This window comes from Centrocercus urophasianus, unplaced genomic scaffold, assembly GCF_019232065.1.
Source record: "Centrocercus urophasianus isolate 14NV4802_14NV808 unplaced genomic scaffold, USGS_Curo_1.0 seq_55, whole genome shotgun sequence".
Taxonomy (NCBI): domain Eukaryota; kingdom Metazoa; phylum Chordata; class Aves; order Galliformes; family Phasianidae; genus Centrocercus; species Centrocercus urophasianus.
The window spans coordinates 727,684-752,808 of NW_024885144.1; the positions used below are offsets into that span (position 1 = coordinate 727,684).

Genomic DNA, 25,125 nt, shown 5'->3' on the forward strand with positions numbered 1-25,125 from the left:
CCCCCCTTATTCACTGGGGCTGACCACATTTGGTATGGTGAGTGTGGTGTTTCTTTCTGTTCACCCGAAGCAGTACAAGTGCAGAATTTTCCTGTTCCTACCCTGTAGGATGAACGAAGGTGTAAAGCAGACTGCTCCTACAAAAGGCAGAAGCCGTGTAGTTAATCATGGGGCCAACAGAACCTGTTCTCAGCCCTGTAGGAAACTGGTTTTGCCCTCTCCTGCCTGCCGTGCTGGCCAGGCTGCGGCTGAGCAGGCAGGGATGGCAGCTGTGGGCAGGCAGGGGCTGGAGGGAAAGCAAAGGAATCAAAACGTCTTCATCCCGTAGGGAAAGTGCCCTCATCAACCGCCTGTTGGCAAGCCCTGCCAGCCCAGGAGGAGAGCTGTGCTTTGTGTGTCTTCTCCAAGCACAGATACCTCGGGGCACAGGGAGGGGAAGAGCACTCTTCTTGCACGGTGCCAGCTGTGCTGCTCTGCATTTGCTCGCCTAACTGAGCCTGTGAGCTGCGTGGAAACACGCAGGGAGAGTGCCTGTCCTCACAAGCACAGAGGAAGGTGTGTAGGGTACTGATGGTAGATATGCAGGAGAAAAACAGGCAGGGCATGAGCCAGCTGTCTGCTTTGCTGCGTGCCCTTCTGCTCCCATTTTTGCATGTTTAATGTTTTTCATAGCCTTAGCCAGCTGCATAAGGTTAATAGAATTGGGTACAAAAACTGCAGACCAACCGGTGAGATGCTGATGTTGAGGAGCAGTCTGCCTGCCAGGGAAATCCTGCCAGAAAGAACCACTTGGAGACTAAAAAGGGTGGTAGGCATTTTTTATGGAATTACTGAGTTGGAAGGGACCCTTACAGCCATCAGGTCCCACTCCCTGCAGTGCACAGGGACACCCACAGCTCCAGCAGTGCTCAGAGCCCCAACAGCCTGACCGTGGCTGTCTGCAGGGATGGGGCACCACCAGCTCTCTGTGCAATCTGTGCAGTGCCTCACTGCCCTGAGCGTAAAAAAAGCTTCTCCCTTATGTTCAGTCTCAATCTCCCCTCCTTTAGTTTGAAGCCATTTCCCCTTGTCCTATCATAACAGCCCCTGCTGAAGAGTCTGTCCCCTCCCTTCTCACAGCCCTGTAGGTACTGATAGGCTGCCCTCAGCTCTCCCCACAGCTTTCTCTTCTCCAGGCTGCGCAGCCCCAACTCTCAGCTTGTCCTCACAGGGAGGTGTTCCATCCCTGCCATCATTTTTGTGGCCCTCCAACAGCTCTGTGTCTCTCCTGCACTGAGCACTCCCCACCGGGTCGCAGTGCTCCAGGGGAGGTGTCACAGCACAGAGCAGAGGGGCAGATCCCCTCCCTGCCCTGCTGGCACGTGGCTTTGGATGCAGCCCAGGGTACGGCTGGCTTTCTGGGCTGCAAGGGCACATTGCTGGCTCATGTCCAGCTGCTGTCCAGCAGTATCACCAGGTCTTTTTTGGCAGGACTGTGCTGTGTCCTTACACTTGCACTTGCGCTTGCACTGATAGCTGAGGTGCCAGACCTTGTACTTAGAACCCCATGACGTTCTCCTGGGCCCATGGCTCAGCCTGAATGGGTCCCTCTGGATGGCATCCCATCCCTCGGGTGTGTAGAACGCACCTCACAGCTTGGTGTCATCTGCAAACTGCTGATGGTGCATCAACCCACTGATGAAGATGTTAAGGAGCACCGGTCCCAGCACTGACCCCTGCGGGACACCACTTATCTCTGAGCTCCATCTGGACACTGAGTCTTGCTTTTTTTATCATCTGCCAAGCTTTTAAAAAGTGAGCACACATGGACCAGTAACGTGGGTGAGGGATGCAGGGAAGCGACTCAGCTTGCTAATGGCACATCTCACTAGTTTAGCTGTCAGACAGAATCTGACTGATGCAATGCTGGTGACACAGCAGGGCACCTACTGGAGAGCACTCTGTCCGTTCTGAGTGGCTGCTGGGGGCCGAGGGCATCTCACACTGCACCCATCACCTGGCTTTGGTGCTCTGAAGATCTCTGGTTAAAGCAGGAGCGGGAGGGTCGGGTACTTTGCTGCACCTCTCAGGATGCAGTGTTCCCAGGGATACTTTTGGGGTGATCTTGCAGTTGTGCCCATCCAGTGCCACTGTGCTCCTTTCGTGTAAAGTCACCCACGACCCTTCAGATCCAGTCTGGTCTGTGGAGCAGGAACTGAGAGCTGCCAGGGAAGCTCAGGTCCTGATACACCCACAGGTGACACTCTTGTATTGGCAAGGAAAGGCTGGGATATCCGAGTTGGGTACAGGGGAATGATGGAATACTGTGGGTGTTTTCTGAACAATTAGATCCCAGAAAGCACATGCACGCTTGGCAGTTCTAACATCTGGAGTATTTTTGCAGGAAATCATTCAACTGCAGCAGAACTAACCAGTTAGAACAGTTTGAAATGTTATTTCAAGGTACTTTAATCTGGGAACTATATGTATGTTTGCGTGGACTTCTGCTGTGAAATTCTTTTTCCCATGGAGCAGAGTGGGGTGACAGAGAACAGCAAAATGACTCTTAATTTGGGGCAATAACTAGAATATGGTGTTGAACAAAGTTAAAACCAGTTTGTTTATTTAGGACTGTGAGAGTATAATTACTTATTTTGCAAGATCTCTGGGACAGTGAAGTGGTAGATATGGTGATGTTGAGCCAAAGGTCTTTTGGTGGCTAAATCAAAAAGCTTCCCACGGTCGTTTTTGTGCTACTGTTTGCACAGGGGAAGCTGTCCATTTATTCCTCATGTTTTAAATCCTAACCCGTTCCAAAAGAACTCAGAAAAAATGCTGGTGTTTGAAACAACGCTCCATGTTCTTCAGGCATTCACTGTGAGCGTGGCTCAGCGTTCATCCGTTCATCCATCTGCCCGTCCATCCGTCTTTCCAAGCCTTTTGCCAGCAAGTTGTTGGCACCAATCTGTCCTTCACGTGGCATGTGTGAACTGGGAGAAGGGCACCTGGAAAAGCAGCCCCTGTAGTGCAGTCTCCATCGTGCTCTGGTCTTGCATGAGATCAGAGCAGATGAGCTGTGCAGCTGTTCCCTGTGTGCGGCGCTGGGAGAGGCTGCAGCAAATCTCCTCCTCCAGCTGTGACAATGAGATAACTTATTTATTTTCAAATTTCTGACCATGCAAATCAAACCCTGTGAGCTCATAAGTCTCGTTGTCTGGGTGGCTGGGGGTGAGATGCTGGTAATTCACAGCAAATGTATAACCTGAGTTCCACTAACATTCTAGGGATGTTATTCTACATTACAGCCAGTATGTAGAGATCTGCCAAGCAGCAGACGTAAAAGTAAAGCACCTTCCTTTATGCATGATACATTTGAAAAGCTTTTGCAATTTCTGGTCCTTAGTAGGTATAAGTTATCTTACACTACAGCAAGGAATTGATGGAGTCTTACTTATTTTGGCAGTTAAATAAAGAGAAAAATCTAAATGGCAAACATCCTCAGTGACACCAAGATCTAATGCAGTGTCTCTCGACAGGACCATTTTGACCCTGATTAAAATGTAACCACCTATGGAATAAAATGTAAGAGCTATTATGCTCAGGAAAGTGATGTTGAGGGGTATTTAAATAGCAGAATGCAATTACTCTTTTTTTTTTTAAAAGTTCTTGTGGCCAGAACACCTGGCCAATAATCCTTCTCTGGGGAATCTTTAATAAGAACAAGAGGTCAGAAAGGCCTCTTCGCAAATAGCCATATCTGGTGTCTTTCCCTAGGAGCCCTGAGCTGAGGCAAACTTTTAAATTGGCTGGAGATTGTTTTGAATACTGCAGTGTCCCCGTAGTGTAAGTAACTTAATATCTGTAGGGAATTAGGCAATCTCTGCAGTGCAAACGGGAATTATATTCAGGAGGTGATTAATAAACGATGTGTTTTGCAGTGTAAGTCTGCCTGTCAAATTACCTTTCACTCTCTTTGAGCGGACTGTTTATTCAGGGATGTAATGGATTTCATCACTCAGACGTTAAATCTACACTGGCTGTTTTCCTGGAAGGTAGAAACCAGAAGGAGTTCAGCCAGGCGCCGTGTGGCGGCCCTCAGTAGTGCGCATGGCCTCTTTGCCTGCGGGCACAGAGCTGGTGGGTGATTGGTTTGGCTCCTGGCCCTACAGCCGTGGGGGGAATCAGTGCTCAGGAACTGCTCAGAGCTCTGCCCTGTGCTGGGCTCAGGTGCTGTCCCTGGGGTCCCTGGAGTGAAGCTTTCTATCTGTTGAAACCTTCCCACATGCTGCTCTCATTGCTCTTCCCATTCCTCTTCCTGCAATTTGTCCCCTGCTCAGAGGACGGTCACCAGCTCAGTGATGGTGGGAATGTTTCCATTCTTGATCCTGGCAACCAACTCCTCTGCTTCTGCCCCAGCCCTTTTTCTGAACGTTTACTGCTCTTATCAGAGGTCTGTGGAGAGACCATAGAGCCACAACATGATGTAAGAGAATATTGTACCTGGGGGGATAGTAAAGCATGGAGAAATTGGGCAGTGCAAGTAGCAGGCAATGTCAGGATTTCCTTCTGTTTTTCAGTTCAGTTTGTAAGTGGCGCTGTGCACTTATTGACAGCTGAAACACCAGCAGGGCTGATGCAGAAAACAGGGACATCCGTGGATGTGTCTGGAAAAGCATAGCGTGATTCTTCAGTTACATTCTGCTTTCTGCATGGAGAGCAGTAAAATATGTGTCTCTACTAATGAAGTTAGCACTGTTGTTCTAAAAGAAATGGGAACTTCTCATTTAACAAACTACAGCTGTTATGGGGGAAATACATGGGAAAGGCCAAAGATGCTGTGCCTTCCGTACCTTCCTATCTAGAGGAAAGTTAGCAAAGTTCGATATATATATGCTTGAAAATAAAGACCTGTGTGTTACCTCCTGCTCATCTCAGAGAGGACTGCTATGTGTCAGACCTGGAGGGCAGCTGTGCCTAATAACCCTTATCATCGTTTTATTTATAATCCAGCTATTTCTAGATAAATTGTGGTCAAGCACAAACATACAGATGTATTTTATGTGAATTTTATGTGGAATTTTATGTTAGGTGCAAATGAGCCGTGGATAATGACAGTTTTTTTCCATGGTGTCCATGAAAGTGTCAGAAAGACAAAGTCCGCTGCAAGTTTTTCTGGAGGGGTGGGAGATGTGTTTGTTCAATAACCTTGGAAAATCAGCTCACATTTGCTTAAATAAGAGTCCACAAGGGCCAAGCTCTGGGAATTCAGCAGAGGCTTGTGGGATCTGAGTGTCCATCTCCTGCTTCAGTGAGCTGTTGGTAAGGAATTAATCTGAGAGCCCAGCACCTCCGTTGTAAAAAGTGTGTCCAAATAGCCTTTATGTACACACACAGCACCAGAGACTGAAGAGAAGGGAACTGGAGAGAACCCTGGGGAAAAAAATTACTCTTAGAATTGTTTCAGTATGTTAGAGATGCTTTCTGACCTTAAAACTCCTGCAGCCAGACAGCACTAGCTTGCTGCTAAGCAGCATAATAACATTTCTGTCACTGGCATGCATTCATTCAAAAGCACAGCTTCATCAGAAAGAGATTTGGTATGGTATAAAAAAGAGGGTAATTGGCTTATGGCTGTAGGTTGAAAGGTCAGCGCTACATTAAAGAGTGAGACCTTCAGCAAGCTGTTAGACTCAACCGATAGGCCCTGGTGGGATGCTTAATTCAACCAAATTGGAAAAACATTGCTTTTGTGGGTAATGCAGGAAGTACTGTCATTCAGAACTTTATAGGAACGTGTGGGACATCGAGGTGCTTGAAAGCCACATCAGGAGTCTGTGGTGGTAGTTTCCTGGATGCCTTTTACTGACTCCAGACTGCATCAGATGTAGGGATTTGTGCCACAAAGAAAAAGTAAGGACAGTGTCACTGTCTAGAGCTTCAAGCAAACAAATATCCTTGTTCTTGCTGCTCTAATGCAAAGGGAATTTTATGAGGAGTGCTAACAGTGGCTCCTCCAGCAGAAACAGGCAAAGAAGAGGACGAGACATTGAGCTTTCTACTTCCTATGGTAGCACAGGAAGACAGACTGCCCATTTGCCAAAGCTTTGCACATATTCACACACAGCACAGGTCCACTCCCATGTTCTTATCCGGCCAACAGTAAAGCTACCCTGTCATTCAGTAATCATCCCAGCTTATTTAGAAAACCCTGTAATCGATCGGTGCCTGCCTGAGTGCTCCCACAGGTAGATACCAGGCTGTAAAGGCCTGTGCAAATCAGCTGCCTCTCACAAAGATGGCTGGGCCATTTGCAATTGATAGTGTGGCTGTCTTGCACTTCTAGGCAAGATTAGTTCACCAGTTCCCTGCCAAGAGGGGAACCACATAAACAGAGGATTGTTTGAGAAGGAAAAAGGCTCCTCTGGATGGAGAAGTCATGTAAATAGGAAGAAACAGGAAACTAATCTTCTCTTGTTCTCTCTGAAAGAATGTGTATCTCTGAGGAATGTTGTAATTATGGATTTAGGAAATCAGTCCAATTTGCCGGGGTGTGAATTTCAGAGTTCATTCAGTCAACCCTCTCAAGTATTTCTCCTTCAGAACAAAAAATCACTGGGAGTATAAATGCACCAAAAGAGATTAAAGGAGAGGAAAAGCCTCTGCCAAGCTTTCCTTTTGGTAAAGATCCCACAGAGATACCTTTATTGCCTTGGCTCTGAGCCAGATGGGGTTTGCGATGGGTAAAATAAGTGGTAACCCACGTTTTTCTTGCGGGTGTCTATTTATCATCGGCCAAGGATGGCAGGAGTGAGGGCTCCCAAACAAATATTTCCATCGCCAACTTTTCACTTATTCACCTGGATTTCCTCAATAGAAAATGCCCCCTGTTGCAGGCCTTCTCACTGAGGCAGTGATGCAGCTGAGAACCTGCAGCTCTTTGATGACCTGTCTTTCATGGAGCTGTTTCCACACGAGAAGTGCAGCTCAGAGGGGCATTGCCAGGCATTAGGGCTGCATCCAGACAGCGTGGTATGGAAGGAGCCCCATGGGAGGCTGAGGCAGGACAAAGTATTGGGGGATTCCTGTTTTGTTGTTTGCCTTCGTAACAGCATTTGGACCTGAGCAGAGAGAGTGGAGTAGCAAGAGAAGGAGAAAGAGGTTTGCAAGGCTCTTCCCTTACCAACAGGTTCTGCTGAGTCCGCGTTGGCTGTGTGGAGCTGACCTGGGCACCAGCAATGAATCCTCCTGCCCTGCTGGGAACCAACAGAATTCCACCTCTCCTTACAAAGGAGTTTATGAATTCTCATTACGCATGTGACTGTGCATGGGAACACTTAATTGAGCGATTGGTTAGGTTAATTGGTATACTGGTTTAGCTTGTTAGGATTAATATTATGGTTTTCCAAGACAAATGGGAAGGCGTCGTGGTGGCTTCAGTTGCTCTGCATCCTGATAAACTGATTAAGTGTAATGCTGAGCCTCACAGCAGAGGAGACACAGCGACAGTGGTTTTGTTCCTGCAGGCTCTTCCTCTTGGCACATCTGCAGCTCTCGCAGTCCTGCAGTGAAGCAGTGCTTTACTCTCTGTTCTCATCCCCACAACACCGTTGTTCTCTGGCAGTGTGTGGCTGTCGCTGCAGTCCTTGCTGTGCTTTTGTAGCTGGAGTGGAGCTCCTGCAGACAGATCCTGTGGTGTGAGTGGATGTCAGACACTTCTGCTAAGTTGCATTTTGAAATAATCACGTTCTGATAGCGATCCTTCAGGCGGCCTCAGACTTCTGCTAGGTCATAGTTTAACAGGAAGCGCCATATTTTCCTTGCGCAGGATTTCATGCTTCAAGACACAAAATAAAATAGAATTATGTTATGGTGACATTTGTAGAAAGTTTATGAAAGTGCTTGGCAAGTATATGAACCCTCTTAGGCTTGAGGGAACAGGGGAGTGTTGTTGGATCGTAAGAAGATCAGGCTGGGTGAACTCCAGTAGCAGCGTAGGTCACAGTGTGCAATGTATGGTGGGAGCCCTCGCTTTCTTAAACTGGGGAGCAACTGGCTGTTTGCCACCGTGACACTTTGTTCGTGTGTGTGTGACAGGATGACAAAAGTCTGATAGATAAACGCTACTTCAGAATACACTGGGAAGATAAGGGATGCCAGTTTGTCTTCAATGCACTGTTATTGGTCTCAGACAAAGCATCTACTGTGATAAGTAACATATTACTTTGCACTCTGAAAGAGCTTGGCCCATTTCCCCATCCTCATTCATCTTCAGTCTTGCCAAGTGCTGGAATCTTCCCAGAAAATATCTCCAGCCTGCCATCGTGGGACCAAGAGGTGTGAGAAATCTGGAAGCATATAAAAACTGAGCAGCTTATTTATTCGGAGCAAGTCCATGGTCCTTTGCTGATCCCTGTGATGAATAATATTCAGCAATCTGGGGGCCAGGGTTAGATTAGAATTCAGAAGATGCCTCTGCAGCAGTAGTGAAAAAGAATTTTCAGTCCATTTGTTAAGAAATTGTATTCATTTTGGATTTTTAAGGATGCCATGTAATTATTTCTTTCTTCAAATAACTGACCCTGTCTGAATAGGGTTAGTTTGGCTCTACAGCCCATAAGGACATATGTCTGCAGCATTCCCTGAGCAAGTAGTGGAGGGGAGGATAAGTACTGCAGGTGAACGCATCCAGACTTTGTGCATCCATATACCTGGAACTGTTGTGGGATGTCGATAAGGAATGTGAGTTAATTATGGGTTAAAAAGACAGAAGTTCTGATGTTCCCTCTACGAAAGTCCCTCAAAGTGTCAGGCTGTACCTACTCTACTGAACAGAAGAGGACCATGAAGTGATCCCTGGCCCAGCCCAGGAGTCACTGGCCAACACATCCACCTGGCTTGGGCTGCCTTCCCTCCTGCGAGGTCTGGCTGACACAGACAGTGACATGAATGGAGGGACAGATGCATAAGCATGGACGAGTGGAATCGTTTGCTAATGTCATTCTGCAGGCCCAGCAGTGGCGGCTGGTCAGACAGTAAGAGCAGATTTTTCAGAGCAGCACTGAAGAGGCTGTGTCCATATGCTGGAGGGCATCAGTGAGGATTCAGCCCATGCTGTGTGTTAGTCTTACGCATGTATCATGATGCTCTCTTTCCCAAATCTCCTGGCATCCTGAAACAGCTGGGGGATTGTGGGGCAGACCTTTCCTTGGGCATACTGGGAGCACTTTGTAGAGTATTACCCTTTTGCTGTATACCTGTGTTCTGGTTGGCTACTAGAGCTGCGATGTTTGGGTCAGATTCAGAGAAGTAAAATTTTGTATGGAGAACTTTTTTATCTCTGAAGTGGGAAGTTTCATGTGCCCTACAACGTGGAGCTGTGAGCAGCAGTCGGCTCATCTGTCACAGCTCTGAGCTGGCTGATGGTTGCTGTGAAGAGCTGCTCAGTTGCTCAGAGTTGTGTTTTTTGTTGTTTTTTTTAAGTCTCAAGTTCTTGCGTAACATTTGTTGAAAATGCTCACTCTTCAGTTCCAACTTTGAAAGCAGAGTTCATTTTTTTACCTCTGTACCTTCTCTCGCCCGTGGCAGGATGAACAGATTTTGGAGACATGATGATTTCATTTGGCGAGGACGAAGAACTTCCCTCAGGGGCTGCCTGCTACGAGTTTGGAAAGAATCCCAATGCAGGAAATGTATTTTGGATCTCCATGTCATATTGTTGAGCGTGATCAGGGCCATCCTGTACTCTGGTTAGACGAGATCTTGGGTGTTCTCAGCTGGCGAGGTGCTGGGGACTTGAAAGCAGCCGTTGCTGCAAGAAGCTGCGTGTCTTTGTGAAGAGAACAGCTGCGATGCAGGGCAGGGCAGCACTGATCACAGAACCAGAGTAGTTTCAGCTTGAAGGTGGGGGCCCTGCCTGGCTCCACAGCCCCCCTGGATTTGTTTCAGCGCTTTGGCACGCTCACTTTTTTCTTCCTCTATAAAATCATAGAATGGCTTAAATTGGAAGGGACCTTAAAGATCATCCAGTTCCAACCTCCCACCAGCTCAGCTGCTCAGGATCCCATCCAACCCAGCCTCGAGTGCCTCCAGGGATGGGGGCCCACAGCTCTGGACAGCAGTGCCAGGGCCTCACCGCCCTCTGAGGAAAGGATTTTCCCTTCACATCTCAACTAAGTCTCTTATAGCTTAACGCCATTCCCCCTATCACTACCACACAGTGTAAAAAGTTGGACCCCTTCCTTCTTGCAAGCTCCCTTAAGTGCCTACTTGTCATTTCTGAAAGGCTCCGCCTCTGTTTTTTTCCCTGACAGCCCGTGGTACAGCAGAAAAGCACAGTTATATTCCTGCATAGCGCCAGCTCAGCCTTCCTTGGGCTGACCGAGCCGAGCTCCTCGTGCAGTGCTGCAGCCCAGCAGCAGCTCAGGGCTCCCTGCTGACCTCTCTCCTATTTATCTGCTTCTTGTTTACACTGGGTGCCAAAACCAAGCCCCGGGTCCCAGAGCCAAACCCCAAGTCCCAAAACCATGCCCTGAATCCCAAAACCGGGCTCCGAGTCCCAGTACAATGTCCCGATGTGGTCTCCACGCACAGATCAGAGGGCAGGAGCCCTTCCCTCAGCCCCTGGCTGTGCCACGGATGGGCTTGCAGGTCTCCCGGTGAATTTTAACAGACAAGCTAGACGTTCGCATTTCTTCTGGCCACCGTCTGATGCGGCGTCTGGACTTCGGAGCAACAAGCTGCACGGGTGAGATCGTAAGGGCTGCAGAGGGGAAGCAGTCCGAGCGCAGCCCCGGCCGGGGCTCACAACCAAGCGCTCCTCCCAGGTGTCCCAGGAGCACGCAGCTCCTCCAGGGGAGCCCGGCACGTTGTCTTCCGTCGTTGCTTTCGCCTTGATCCGAGCGATATGGTAAGTTAGGCTCCTCTGAATGGCCTCTCAAAGAGCCGTCTTCCCCAGCTGATGGCGGGGAGGCTGGGAAGCCGGGGCTCACGATACACAAAGGTAGTGTGAACATGCCCCAGGGAGCCCATTGCCAAAGCTGTGTTGAAAGAGAGAAGAAAGACCACTTCCCCGCCATTGATGTGGTAATGGCCTCCAGAACACTGAAGTGTGGCTCTGTCAATGACGCACTGATCGCTATCTGAAAGTCAGTCTTCGGGGATATGAATGGAGGCTATTTTGTTCTTCTTCGGTTCCTAAATTAGTGCATCTGAGCAGCCAGCGTTGGGAGAGAGAGCGCAGCTCAAGTGGTGAGAAAGTCCGTCTTTCTCATGCTGCCGCCTTTGTGCGCTGCCCGCGGGTGAGCGGCCGGCTGCTCTCGCACGGAGCCTTGCACTGCAGTGCGAGCGATGCTGGCACCTCTCAGCCGAGAGCCGTCGGTGCGGGGCGCCTGCAGGTCAGGATGCTCTTCGCCGGGGGAACAGGCCGCTGTGCCGCTCGGGGTCCCCGCTCCGCTCCCAGCTGTAAATCCTTTCCGTAAATGAGTTACTAACGGTGCCACTGCAATGCAGAAACCTCCATCACAAATGAAGCAACAGTGACATCGCGGTAGGATGCTCCGGGGAACCTGGAGGCACCTGCAGCATCGCAGTGACCCCAGGAGTGCTCCTCACCTCCTCCGTGGCTTACAGCAGTTCTGTCCTTCCGAGCTCAGGTTTCACTTTCCCCTCCCTTACAGTGTCGGGGTCTAAATATCCTACGTGACATTTTCTCTGTGTTAGCAGGACTTTTTTCTGCTGTTTCTAGCAGCTCTGAATAGCAGAGGAAATTGGCCAACACATTCAAAAGTTAAATTAAAATCTAGCTGCAAATATTGGTGTCACTGCAGCATGAATAACTTCACTGGTTAAAGATACTGGGGGAAAGTGGAGAATCGTATCAGGCAGAAATGCAGCTCAACTCACACAGATGAAAGTAACCCAGGGCTGCTGAGGGTGACTTCCAGAATAGATATTGTGTATTTGAATTCCACATTACCAATAGCAGTGGAGGAATTGCTGTGCCATGGGTTAAGATCAGGGTATTCCATGATTCTGTGGCATTGCTGGCCTTGCTCTGTACTGACTGCTAGGATCTGTATGAGGCGTTTGGCTGGGGAAGAACTGGATTTACAAGTAGGTAATCTGCAGCAGTCATTTTGGAAAGCTTTAATCATGGGTTGTTGGTGGTGTCAGGCATTTTGTGTGGATTAAAGAATGTATGATACGTCTAGAACCCACAGAAGTAACCAAGCCTCCTGGTACAGTCATCTTCTCTCACTAGGATGTGTGGCTGATGCTCATCAAACCACTGCGCCGCTTTCCTCTCCATGTGTCCTAAAAACAAAAGGCATGAAATGTCACCCCAAGTGCAGTGTTTGTCCCTCCATCCGGAGCCACGTCTTGTGGGACCGCTTTCAACATTCTTGCTCCTTGCTGAGCTGTTGCGGTGGAAGCCTTTCCCCTTTAGAGCAATGTTATTTCTTTTCATTCAAAGAAACAACAAATAACAAACACAGCTATTTTCCATTTCAGAGTGCAAGATGTAATATCTCTGGAGACGTTAACCTTCTTTCCAGAGTTGTTTTTGTGGTTGAAAGAATAAATCTGTTATCATTAAAAAAAGAAAAAGATCTGCACCTCATTATTTCCAGAAATAAAGCTGACACGAGGAGATTTATTAACAATTGAACTGAAGAGAGATCCACCCCCAAAGACTTTGTGTTGTAGGAAGAAAAGACAGAAAGACAATGGGATGGACACAGGGGAACCTAGAAGAGGGAATTGCTCTGTAATGTTAATAAGAAAATATGTTCTTTTGGGGAGGACTGTGAGAAGCGGCTTGGCAGAGCAGGCAGGAGTTCTCCCAGCGCCCTTCTTGTCCAAGGTGCTTGGCTGAGCTCAGCTGCATGGAGCAGAGATGTGAGATGCCGTGTGTGGGCTGGCATGGCCAAGGGAGGGCTCAGGGGGGAGGAAACGTGGAGTGCAAAAGCTGCAGTGTGGCAGCTGATCCTTTCCTGCACTGCCCATCGCTGTGTCTCCCTTTCCCTGCTTCCCCCCTGCAGCCGAGCTCTGGGCTCCCTGTGCTCCCCCCATCCTGCTGGCACTGCTCCTGCTGTGCCTCCGAGGAGCAGCAGTGAAAGTCCTCCTTGTACCCATGGGAAGAGCTGCGTTGTGGCAGCTGGTGAAGTGGCAGGGCACAGACACGGTGCTGAGGTGACAGTTTTTAGGGGCAGGTTGGCTTCCTGTGAGCACTACCTGGGATGCCAGATGTCCGTGGCTCTTCTTCCAGGCCTGTGCCCCCTCCAACACCTCTCTGGGGTTTTTGGTTTGGGGCGTTTTTGTTTGTTTGTTTGTTTGTTTGTTTGTTTGTTTTTCTTCCTTCCTTTACCTCGAGGCCGTCGCCAGGTTTGTTTCCTGATCTCTGCTCAGGGCTGTCTGCTTTGAAGAAAACTTCTCACCTTTTAGTTACTGAAGGAATGTGAGGAATGAGGCCCCGTGGCCCCGGCGTTACCACCCAGCACTGCTGGCACATGCAGGGGAGGAAAAGCAAGGTGCCCACACCTGGGAACAGCCTCTGACCTGCGGGAGCTTGGTGGGGCAGCAAAGGAGGGATAGCAGTAATGTGCACACCTGGGCACTTCATTCCTGTGGCCTTTTGCTACCCTAAAAAATACCTGTTGGTAGTGCTAGCAGCAGTGTAGCTGTATATCTGCAGAACCTGATCCGCCGTGTAGAGTTTCAACTTGTTGTAGCAATTAAGTTTCCTTGACAGTATTAACTTCTAAGGGATATGGGTGAGTAAATCAGTCAGCAGGGCTGTCTGGAGGAATGTGGGTCTGGCTGCGGTGGCTCTGAGCCATGTGTGAGCACAGGTGGGCTGGCTGGGCAGGAGGGGTTGCTGCCACCCCCTGCAGCTCTCCTGGTTGTCGGATCACCACACCCTAACTTCCTATTACAGCTGCTGCGTCGCGGCACCCTGAAGAGCATCCAGCAGGGTGGTGAACAAGAGAACAGAGCTTTGGTGGATCTGAGTGTCAAAGTGGAGACTATTGTGGGCCCTATTCATCTGCTCATGGCAGCTCCGTGGTGCCAGCGTGAGCAACGAGCTGTGCTTCCCCACTGGATTAAGCCATAGGCAGCAGTGAGTTTGTGCTTGTGCTCTTCTGAGCTCTGAAATGCGCTCAGGCACATGCACACTGTGTTCACTCCCACCAGAAAACATCTGGGGACAGGGAACATCTCAAACGGCCTTCCCCATTTGCAGGTGTGCATAACTCAGGCTCCTGCAGTGACACTTGAGATTGTGTTTGTCTGTGTAAGCAATAAGCCAGTCATCATGTCCACAGAGACCTGGAATAGATACTAAAGGAGAAATATCTGCTCTGGATACCTCTTGTTATCAGTGGGGTTAAAGTCGGATTTCCAGAGCAAACGATTTCCGGTCCAGGAGGGGACCACTGCCTGCCTGGACCCACTGGCTGTGCTGGCTGGGTCTTGCTGGTGTTGCAGGATGTCTGCTTAACATCTGCTGCATTTTGCTGCAGAAGGGACCTGGTGGCCCTGTTTTCACAGCAGTGGTGTGCAAACTGAGCAATGAGCATTATCCTCACAGTGAACATCAGAGTGTGCTGCTCAAGAAAGCTTTGCTTTGTCCTGCTTTGAACCCACATGTGACTTACAAATTGTAGAGTCCTGTTTATCCACGCAGGTAATCCCAAAGCTGGGAGAGGCCCAATGCTGCTGTCTTATCTGCAGCCATCCTATGGCCTTTTCCAGCACATCAGCATCCCTTTAGACCCATGTGTGCACACAGCATGTAAATCAACCCAGAAGCCATGCAGTTAGCTGGCTGATGAGCCCAAAGAGCTGTACTCACTGCTCAGTCACTGCTTCTGATGGTGCTGAATCTAATTAGTGTCTGAGATCAACCAAACAATATGCTAGCCACCGGCCTGGCTACATGGTGTTGCTTTACCCTCACTTATCTCTGCTGCACCCATGGCTTTCAGACAGATATTTCCTGAATACAATATACAAATACAGTTCAGAGCTGCCTTGCTATTGAAGAATCCAAAGAGCCTGGTAAGCTCTTGGCATCCAGATGTGCTCTGTCTCCTGGCAGAAAGAGGTGCAGCACTTTCTGGGCTTGAATAGTGCGAGTCCTGCATTGCAGGCATTCCTGCTCCTCTCTGCACTAACTCAGAGCCCCTGGGAGGATGGTCTCTGCTTAGAGGGGTGAGATACACCACAGTGGACATTGCAGTGACATCTCTTCACCTCTGATTCCTTCCAGAGCACAGTTGGAGAGAATCGATGGCTTCAGGGGCACCTGATACAGTTGCTGCTCAGGTACTGTGATCTGAACGCAGCAGCAAGATGGGCACAACGCTGCAATTTGCCTGAGGAGATGCTGCCTTCTGAAGTGGCTGATGAGCTTCAAAAGCTTGAGATCCAAGAGAGGTAAATACCCCGTTTTGTGCCTCTTCAGTGTAGATTACTTATCACACAAGGACTGTGTATTTGCTTAAAATGATCTGCTGTAGTGCTTCCTTGCTGAGATAGTTTTGCAAAAACTTCCTCCATTTAGTGAGATCACATCTTGGTGATAAACATGGCACATTTGCTTTTCATATGCCTGGAATTGTCTGGAAAGGTGCACTTAAAGCTCACTCGTGAGAATTTAGAAGCTGTATGAGGTTGTTTCCTGCTGTGGAGGGGTCTTCAGACTCTCTGCCGGATCACCAGCACAAATGAAATGGTGTGTGCAGGATCTGAACATGCATTTACCTTATTGAGTTGATTGCATGTTTTCCATATACTCTGCATCCCCCACTGCACTCTAACCTGGTTTAATGTCTTTTGGGAGACTTATGGACAACAAAGTAGTTTTAAAATTCCTCAAAATTTCCTAATTATATTTGTTTGCTTCCTCCTTTGACAGCTGTTAACCCAGTCTGGAGGTTTTGCTTTATCCAACACTGTGAGAAGTAATGGGGATTTTTGATGATCCTAGAGGAGTTGTGTTAATAGAATTTGATGAAACCAGACTCTCAGGCACAAATCTACCCAGTGATGTTCAGATGCCCTCAGCCCTCTGGTTAGTTTCTGTCCCCCTTCCTTCCTCTAATGCAGTCCCCACAGTGCAGTGCCACAGTTCCCCTCCTGCTTTGGAACCCCATGTTCCATGCAGCAGGTGAGCCAACGGAGGCTGTCTGATCTCCACAGTGCGCTCCATGTGAAGGTGTACCAAAGCTTTGCAGTCCTGGTTCTGTGTCTTCTGGATGTTCTGTGCTGTGTACTTTGGAGTTAACAGCCCCACGTCCTCCTTGTGCAGCAGCGTCCTCCAGTCGCTTAGTTGTGCTGTATGGAGGAAGAAGGGTATAATGTGCTGAGCCTCAGTTGCTTGCTTTCTACTCATGAGTGAGGGTGTTTCTGCCACACTTCAATGGCTCTGCCCACAAGCATTTTAAAGCAGATCTCTAAGGTAGTGTCGTGTTCGGCACTATTTCTTAAAGCATTTTTTTCCTGCAGAAAGATCTGCACACTGCTGCTGGCTCCTGCAAGTCCTGAGGAACTGCAAAGACTGCAGGTGGTGCATGTGGGCTCTTCTCAGGATCTCACCCAGGAAATCTGGAACCTCGGGCTGGGTGAGGTCTGGTCCTGTGAACCCAGGCTGGCAGCCTCTGTGCCCATGCATGTTCACCACCAAACTCCTGCAAGGCTGCAGGCTACCACAGCCCTTGGGGTCAGAGTAATTACTGTCGCTTTGCTGGCCTGTTGCAAGCAGCATTTTCTCTACTTGTAGAAGGGCAGGAATTTATCTAATTGGATTCTGTGCGCAGAAGAGCACCAATCCCTGAACACTCAATGCAAATGCAGGACAGCTGTGGCTGTGTGGTTTTGGTGGAGCATAGCTCAAAGCCTTGCTGACGTTCGAGGAGCAGTTGCATATTTCCAGGTAGAGTCAGGGCTTTTGTCAGAAAACAAAAGAAGCAGCAGAACCACAGTGCATTATGTCCCTTAGGACTCCACTCTTATAGGCAGTCACCTTACTGCAGGGTGCTGGGACTCAGCCCTTCTTACTTGGTGCCTCTGTTTTACCTTTCTGTCCTCAATTGTGAAGTGTGGCGTTGGGTTTGAGATTGTTATTTTTTAACATGGAGATTGGTGTTTCTAGTTCAAAAACATGGTGAGATTAGAGGAGAGTTTGTGAGAAAATCTTGACCACTCCCAAGAGGTAACTATTTACATTTTTGTACAAGCTGATAGCTCATATCTTTAGCATCCTTCAAACATAACCCTTGGAACCAGTAACATGAGGGAATAAGTTCATGTATGGGGCTGAACTTTGCAGTGCACGTGATGGAAATCTGAGATTGGAAATGGGTTGTGGGGCCTTTTGGAGAAGTTGGCATCACACATTGCCCGTTTGGGAAGGATTAAAGCCAGCAGAAGATCAACCATCACTGCTCTTTTGGTAGCAAATTGGAAGCTTTCAGCCCCAGTTCAGCACCAGTTGCTTGGTGCAACAAGCAGAGGCAGGGTGCATTCTCTTCCTCCTCTGCTCCTCCACATTGTCTGAGGCTCTCACATGCTGCTGCAGAATGTGCAGTTCCATCCACACGATTTGGGTTCTTCCTCTTACCTTATATTCTTAGCATTGAACTTTCCTACTGATGTTGTATGTCAGATGTATGAACTCCCTCCAACAGTTAGGATCTGTTCTGGGGTGCCTGGTTAATGCTGACCCCTCGCCAAGGGGACCGTATTAAACAGAGCAAGCCTGAGACTGGGCAAGGTTACCTGCTCTAACAAGTTCAGTGTCAGGTGTCTTGTTTTCAGCACTAGAGCACTGGAGCAGATTTCCATCCCCGGAAGAGGTGATTCTGAAAAAAAAGAAACCAAAAAGCCGGAGCTTTTCTTGGCTAAAAGGTCATAGTTTAGGAGTATAGTTTGGATTAACTTGCTTTAATTAGAAGATGAATGAGTACATAATGTATCACTATTTTTAATGGTAATGAACTGGGGAGGAGATCACTTTAACAATTCACGTGCTGAAGTTCATGGATCTGATCTTTCTCCCAGTGCGGAGCTGCACGGGTTGGTGTTCAGGCCCTATGTGACCCAGATGTACTCACACTGAAAGCACTGTCCACAAAGACCCACTTCTCCAAACAGTACATGGCTTTCTTGGAGCACAGGAAACTTGTCTGTCAAGGACATGTTCTGCTTAGATCTGATGCATTGTGGAGCTGCTTTCTCCCCCTTACTGAAGCTGCACGACTGCCTGCTGGGAGCCAGGAGGTTTTTGCATGACGTGTAATCCCTCAGAACACAGAGGGGTGGTTAACAGGAGTGTGACCTAGCCACAAACTGTGCATCTCAGGAGATAAAAACCAAAGAGGTCGGGAATCTCAGGGCATGCCTCTGCTCCAGGAAGCCTCAGTATTGTGCGGGTGGAGTGAAGGCACACTGATCAGCAGGTGCTCTGCCATCCATGCGAAGCTGTAGCAGACAAGCAAAATCCTTTGTTGCTGCAGTTTTGCTCATCTGGTTGCGATAGCTACTGTAAGTGAAAAGTGGAGCCATGGAACCTAATAAAACAGTGTCTGCCTTATTATTTGTTGAGCTAACAGTGCAGCAGGTTGCCAGAGAGGATGTTCACACTGTAGAGGACAAGGTGATACCTGCACATAAATAATATTATCTCTCCACTGGCCGCAGCTCATGTCCCTCCTGAGCTCTGCAGATGAGAATATTCCTGGAGACCTGAGACTGCACACCTTCATCAAATATTTTACACAAATATTGACTTCCCCGTGCACACAAATGCATGGAAAGGAGTGTTTGTACAGTGAAAGCTGCACTGATGCAAAATTAGTCACACAGTCCCCTAAACATAAGCTTAGTCAATATTTTCTCAAATAATAACCCATTTCAAGTCTCTATGGGAAAGAGACTATCCAGAAATTTGTGACATGTCCAAAATAGCTGGATATTTTTATTAGCTTCTTTCCTCTGATTGCATCATCTGGCTGAGACGCCGCAGCAATACACTGACTTTCAGCTATGAGGCCATTCCAGGAGGCTTTGCTGTGTTTTGTAAGGACAGAATGCTGTCTGAGATCTGCTGTGGGCAGTCAGTAAGCTCGTTCCTGCAGGCATCTTCCCAACAGGCCCACAGTGTTAATGCAGACACCAAATCTCTGTGTGGCACATCTGAACACCAAGGCACGTGTTCTGTGGGTCAGCTGGCAGCGTGTTCTTGTTCTGCTCATGTGGTCATTTTACAGGGAAGGGGATGGAGAAGGAAGAAGATGGATGGCAGCAGGCAACACGTGAATCCTTTGCTACAAAAACAGTGAGACAGACTCACCAGTTCCCTCTGGGAGTGATCCTAGCGTGGAGCAGCCTGAGGTTCTTGTTCTGAGCCAGTTTATGCTGTGGGGAAGCGAGAAGCTCCTGACCGGATGCATTGCTGGTCTGTGTTGACTTTGTTATGCATCACACCACAGGAGCTAATGGACTTCTGTGTTAACCTCAGGGGCCAGTGGCTGTATCTCTAAAATGTGTTATCTCTGTCAACTTGGAAGCGACTGCCCAATGTTGTCATCCACACTTCATCAGTTCTGGGAGAGAGCAGAGCACTGGGGACAGGGACTGAGACTGTCACAGGTGCTTTGATTTAATTGTTCTCTGCTGTGGATACAGTACATGAGCACGGCGAGATCTCAGACAGTGCCATTTCAGTGATGGTTTATGGAAATAAAACGAGGAGGTGACTCAGGATGAAGGAGACTGAAGTTGTAGGGAAGTGGAGGAAAGAAGAGGTAAGAGAAAGAGTGGAGTGTCAGGGGGGAAATGCAGGGCCAGGGCGAAATAAGGGGCTTAAGGCTCTCCAGGGTTCCTCCAAACCAGCATTTCCCCTCACTGAATACTTTAAAGCTGTTGTATCTGCTTCTGTGCAGGGTAGAAGAGACAACCAAAGAAGAGAATTACAAAGAGGTTAAGAAGAAGGATTATTACCAGCTTCCTATTCCACGTGCGAATATTCACTTACTGCAGAATTGGGAAGATATGATGCAATGCTGTGAAAAGGTGCTGCAGGTGAGCATTACTGTGGTGTTTAAGCCGGAAGATAAGGGAGCAGAAAATGCGTAACAGGCTGGTACATGGGAGTGCTTATGGGTGCCATTAACACCTCCCTCCTCAAGTCAAGGACTGCAGTGAGGCCTGTAGGCTTGTCAGCCTGGGTAGCATGCTGGGAATTGCTGTGGCAGGGAAACCCCACAGGTGTACTTTGAGTGAACTGTGAATGTCACTTGAGATTGGTGTCATTTGCACCCCTGCAAAGAGACACAGTTGTTGAAAAAGCAATACGTGTATCCTGGGTAGTAACTGTTTTTCAAGGTGGTTCAGGCGATTTTTAAGCGTGGACAGTCTGCAAGTGCAGAAAGCTTTTCTGTGTTGCAGCCTGGGCAGATTGTTGGCATCGACATGGAGTGGAGGCCTTCGTTTGGCATGGTCGGGAAGCCCCGCGTCTCCCTCCTTCAACTCGCTGTGAGGGATGAGGTGTTCCTGCTCGATTTGCCACGGCTCCTTGAGCAAGCTGAAGTCAAGGGTGAGAAAGAGAAGCTTCCCCATATCATCCAGAGGCTCTACTCAGATGCAGCCATCACTAAACTAGGTAACGTGCTTCTCCCCTGCCTCAGGTGTTGAAGGCAGCTCAGCTTGTGTGAAGTGCCTGGGTCCTGCTGGGGTTGTCATTCTCAGTCCAGTTAGCATGGGATGACTTTTGTATCCTGAGTATTCAAAGACTGCCTATATGAATAAGCAGGGTGAACGGGATGGCTGGTAATGGTAGATATCTCCCTTTTTTGAGCTAGATTTCCAAGTTAGCCTCCCCACTCAGGCTTGGGATTGTCTTGGTTAGTTCCATACCAAACCCTGACCTTCAGATGTGTGGGGAAGCTGTGTTTTCTGGATTGGTTGAGCCTGTCCCAAAGCAGACTTGCTGGACACCAACATTCTGCAGCTTACCACGCTGGTTTTAGGCCCTGTTTGGAAGCCTTTGCAGAGGAGTTCAAGGGCTGTTTCATTATCCATCCTCTGAAGTTCACAGAGGCTAAAGGCTTGTGGAGTTTATTCTGTTCACCTTTCCCTGATCTAGCAGATTTTAACAAAACTGAGCTTAAACTCAGCGCTTTTCATCCACTTGTTCTGTCTCAGGATCAGGAAAGATTGGAAGTCTGCAATGTTCTCTATCCAAACAGACTTTCTACCAAAGTTTATATATAGATATCATTAACATTTTGTCTTCAAACTAGAAAAAGCTGCAGCATGTTAGCCATAATTTGAATTTTGCTAATCATGTGATTATTTTTTCCTTTCCAGGTTATGGGATGTCTGGAGACCTTAGCAGTCTTGCAGCCACATGCTCCACTTTGAAAGGCATGGATAAGCAGTCACAAAGCGTAGTGGACCTACTCACAATAGACAAACTAGTAAGGATTAACACTTGAAAACATGGCAAATTGTGTCTTCTGCCTGCCCTGGTAGATAACTGGCATGATTTCACAGCTTTGTGTTTTTGTATCCTGCACTGGCAGGGAGATGGCTGAGTGAGTGAACAGACCTTTTCTGTTTCTGACCTTCAAGGGAAATCTGATTCTGTAGCAAAACAGAAGCATTCAGTTTTCATCAACTAAAAAGTTAGTGCTTGGTATACTAATAACCTTTCACAGGCTTTGTGTGAGCTGTGGAAAAATGGAACCAAGTGGAGACATAGCTCCATTCAACTAGGGAAAGGTTTTGAACGCGGCGCTGCAGGTGAGTTCAGCACAGCAGTGTCTGTTCAGCTGAGATGCAGATGTCTGCGGTTAGCACACAGCAGCTCAGCGACCTGCAGAGTTCTTGAGGACAGCCGCTTCAATGGGTCAAATTTGCAGAGGACATTTCAGGCTTCTGGCTGGGAGGACCCAGATATTTGGGATGGAGAGCTTAACCTGGGAAGTGCAGTGGTGTCTGAAGTACCTGCAAAAGCACTGGCTCATTTTTATCTGAGTAGTGACAACTTCAGAAGGGCTGTTGCCCACTGTGTTGCAGGAAGATCTTTCCTCTGGATCCAGGAGGAGAAAGGTGCCGAACCACTGCTGTGCTTTTATTGAGGTGGTGTTCAGCAGCCTTTAGTTTGCCTGAGTACCCCTGCAAACCTCCAGAGAGCCTCAGTCACAACCCTGCTGCTGGGATGCGATGTTGTCAGACAGTGAACATCTTTTCCTTCTCAGGAAGGAAGGATTTCTTTCCAGCAAAAGCATTTGTTAAGCAAATAATCAGAAGCTTTATGTATCTAATGCCACCCCAGCCCTTGTCTGTGACAATGGGATTCAGTGTGCCAGGCAAGATCTAAAAATGATAGGGTTGCTGTGAGTCCCCACCCACCGAAACAGGAGGTGTTGTAGGATTTGTTTTATAACCACATGTTTTGTATCCTTCTCCTTCCATCAGCTGCAAAAGAGCTCCATTGACTGGAAGAAGGGCAGCCTGAAGGTCGATGCGCTGCCCCCAGAGCAGAGCTGTGAAGATGAAGGGCTCAGGCAGCCAGAAAAAGGGCTCAGCCTCCTGGTGCAACACGTCCTGGGAAAACCACTAGATAAAACAGAGCAGATGTCTAACTGGGAGAAGCGACCACTGCGGGAGGAACAGATCCTCTATGCAGGTCTGCTCACTGACTGCCTCAAGGTGCATTTCTCCCTTGGAGGCCGTGTTTGTCTGATGTCTGTCACCAGTAAAATCATTAAGCGGCAAATGGCGATTCACTCCTGTGTGGAGCAGCCAGCACATGTTCTGTTTGTCCTTTTGTGGACGTGGTTTTAATGGTTGAAGTTTAAACTGCCCAGTGATTCATTATTTCCCTTATGAAGGAATTCCTGTGCTTTGCAGATTCTGTCTGATGAAACATCCCAGTGGAAACTCCTCTCAGTAAATGAAAGGAAGAAAGTCCACTTCCTTCTGCCTCATTTCACAGCCTTTCTGGGAAACAAATGCTGTGTTCATTTGTCACAGTGAAGCGCTTGTTAGAGTTAAAAGTGGGTAGACGTGGTGTCAGAGACTGTAGCACAGGATCTGTGCTGTGGAGGCAACGGTGGCATTTAGTGCTGATTACCCCAGAGTCAGAAGTCTGAGTCTAAATCTTTTCCTGAGGCATCAGAGGACAGCCTGCTGAAGCGAACCAGCCCTTTGTTCGCTCGGCTATCCTTGAAGTTGACACAGTTCCCACAAAAGTTAATCACTAAGACTTGTAAAACTGGCTTGGAGACTTGGCTCCCATTGCGCGGAGCAGAGGCCGCATGGCAGTGCGTGTGGGCAGGTGATTGCAAACAGCTCACTTATTGCTTTTTAAGATATTGCATCTAATGGGGAAGCTGCCTTCCCATAGCTGAGATGCCGTAATAAACCATGGGCAAACCACTTCTCAGGAACAATGGAGAGTAAAATGGTTTGGCAGAAGCTGTCCTACCTGGTGCTTAAGCAGGCACACTGCAATTTGCATTACGTTAGAGCAGAGGTAACAGAGGGCTGTCACTTTTCCAGTTGCTCTGCGTCTATTTTGTGATTGTGCAGTAAAAGAGTACAGGGTATAATGTTAGTAAGTGGAATTTACAAAGATGAAGATTCTTCCTTGCACTGGGAAGTCTGTTTGACTTTTGAGTGAATCCAGCTCATACTCATGTTTTGCTTTTTTTCAGCTTCAGATGCATACTGCTTGTTGGAGGTCTATGAGAAACTGTGTAAGGATCCAGAAAGCTTTGGTCTGAGTTCAGACCTGACTGAAAGTCTGGTGGGAAAAGCAAGTGTAAAACCCAGGGCAAAGAAGCAGCTGAATAAACAAGAGGTACCGTCACCTTCTGGACAGGTTTGTAAACAGCTTCAAAGGGCTGCATGTTGCTCAAGACCCCTGTAAATCATATGTTGCTTTGTCTCTCAGTCATAATATTAGCTATGCCTGGCATGCCTGGTTGTAGTCTGTTCTCAGGACTATTGCAGCAAATATCTTCCTTGCTCCTCCCCTTCACGACTAAGATGTATTTCCTCCTTTGCATACCTCAGTTTGGCTTTCCCTGCAGTTTTAGCTTTATTTGTCCTTGCGAATTTGTCCTTGGTGCAGATCTGTGTGGCATAATCCAGCTTACTTTGCTGGTAGAAATGCTTCTTCTCTGTTTCCTCATTGGTGTGGGCTTGAATGCTGTAGCCTAGGTGTTGCATTAATCAGGTTTCAAAACTCTGGCTTCCTTACTTTTGCTTTTAACTGAACTTCTACACTTTGGTTTCATAATGGGAATGTCCCTTTTATTGCATACGCAGTAAAAGTCTGCTAAATTAAAAACAATTCATCAAAAAGTCTTTCTGCTGATGGTTTGTGTCTGGCCCCCAGCCCACCATTGCACACTCTGGATCTGTCCTCCCCCCTGCATCGTACCTTGTGGCCGAACTTCAAAACTCAGTTGGCAACTTGCAGCTGTGTGAATGCTGAACTATTTTGGAACATGGCTTGTCCTTCTCTCTTGGTAACAAAGTTTTACTTTCAAAATGCAGACATCTGATTGTTTATGCACCTATGAGAACGTTTGCAGGAAGCAAGATTTGTTTATTAACAGACAAGACTCACTGGTCTGTGTTTCTTTCCAAATATTCTCAAATGTGAATGCAGTGCTACCTTCTGTAGACTCATAGAATCATTGAATGGCTTATTTTGGAAGGAACCTTAAAGCCTATACAGTTCAAACACCTCTGCCATGGTCTGGTTGTCAAACACTGTATCAGGCTGTCCAGGGCCCCCTCCAGCCTGGCATTGAATGTGTCCAGGGATGGGCATCCACAGCTTCTGTGGGCAACACTGCCAGGGCCTCATTGCCCTCTGGATAACAATTTCTTCCTAACATCTCATCTAGATTTCCCCTCCTCGTTTAAAGCCATTCCCCCCCCGTCCTGTCAGTATCAGACTGTGTAAAAAGTTCTCCTTCCTGATTATAATCCCCCTTCAACACGCGAGGATCACAGTGCGGTCTCCCCGCAGCCTGCTCTCCTCCAGGCTGAGCACCCCCAGCTCCTCAGCCTGTCTTTGCAGCAGAGGTGCTGCACCCTCTGAGTGTCCTCGTGGCCTCCTCT

The 25,125-nt window shown here is 48.1% G+C and overlaps 1 protein-coding gene across 11 annotated transcripts in view; it reads left to right on the top strand.

Annotated features, from left to right (window-relative positions):
* The window catches only part of EXD3 (exonuclease 3'-5' domain containing 3), a 244,883-nt gene that overhangs the window by 110,037 nt on the left and 109,721 nt on the right, over positions 1-25,125 (top strand). For 10 of the 11 annotated variants that reach the window (XM_042835837.1, XM_042835832.1, XM_042835841.1 and 7 more), the window contains 6 exons: positions 15,251-15,417; positions 19,926-20,064; positions 20,431-20,644; positions 21,352-21,461; positions 22,465-22,675; positions 23,706-23,872. In XM_042835837.1, coding sequence (XP_042691771.1) covers positions 15,251-15,417; positions 19,926-20,064; positions 20,431-20,644; positions 21,352-21,461; positions 22,465-22,675; positions 23,706-23,872 — 1,008 coding nt within the window. The remainder of the gene's footprint in view (positions 1-15,250; positions 15,418-19,925; positions 20,065-20,430; positions 20,645-21,351; positions 21,462-22,464; positions 22,676-23,705; positions 23,873-25,125) is intronic. The other variant, XM_042835835.1, reaches the window with a different exon arrangement.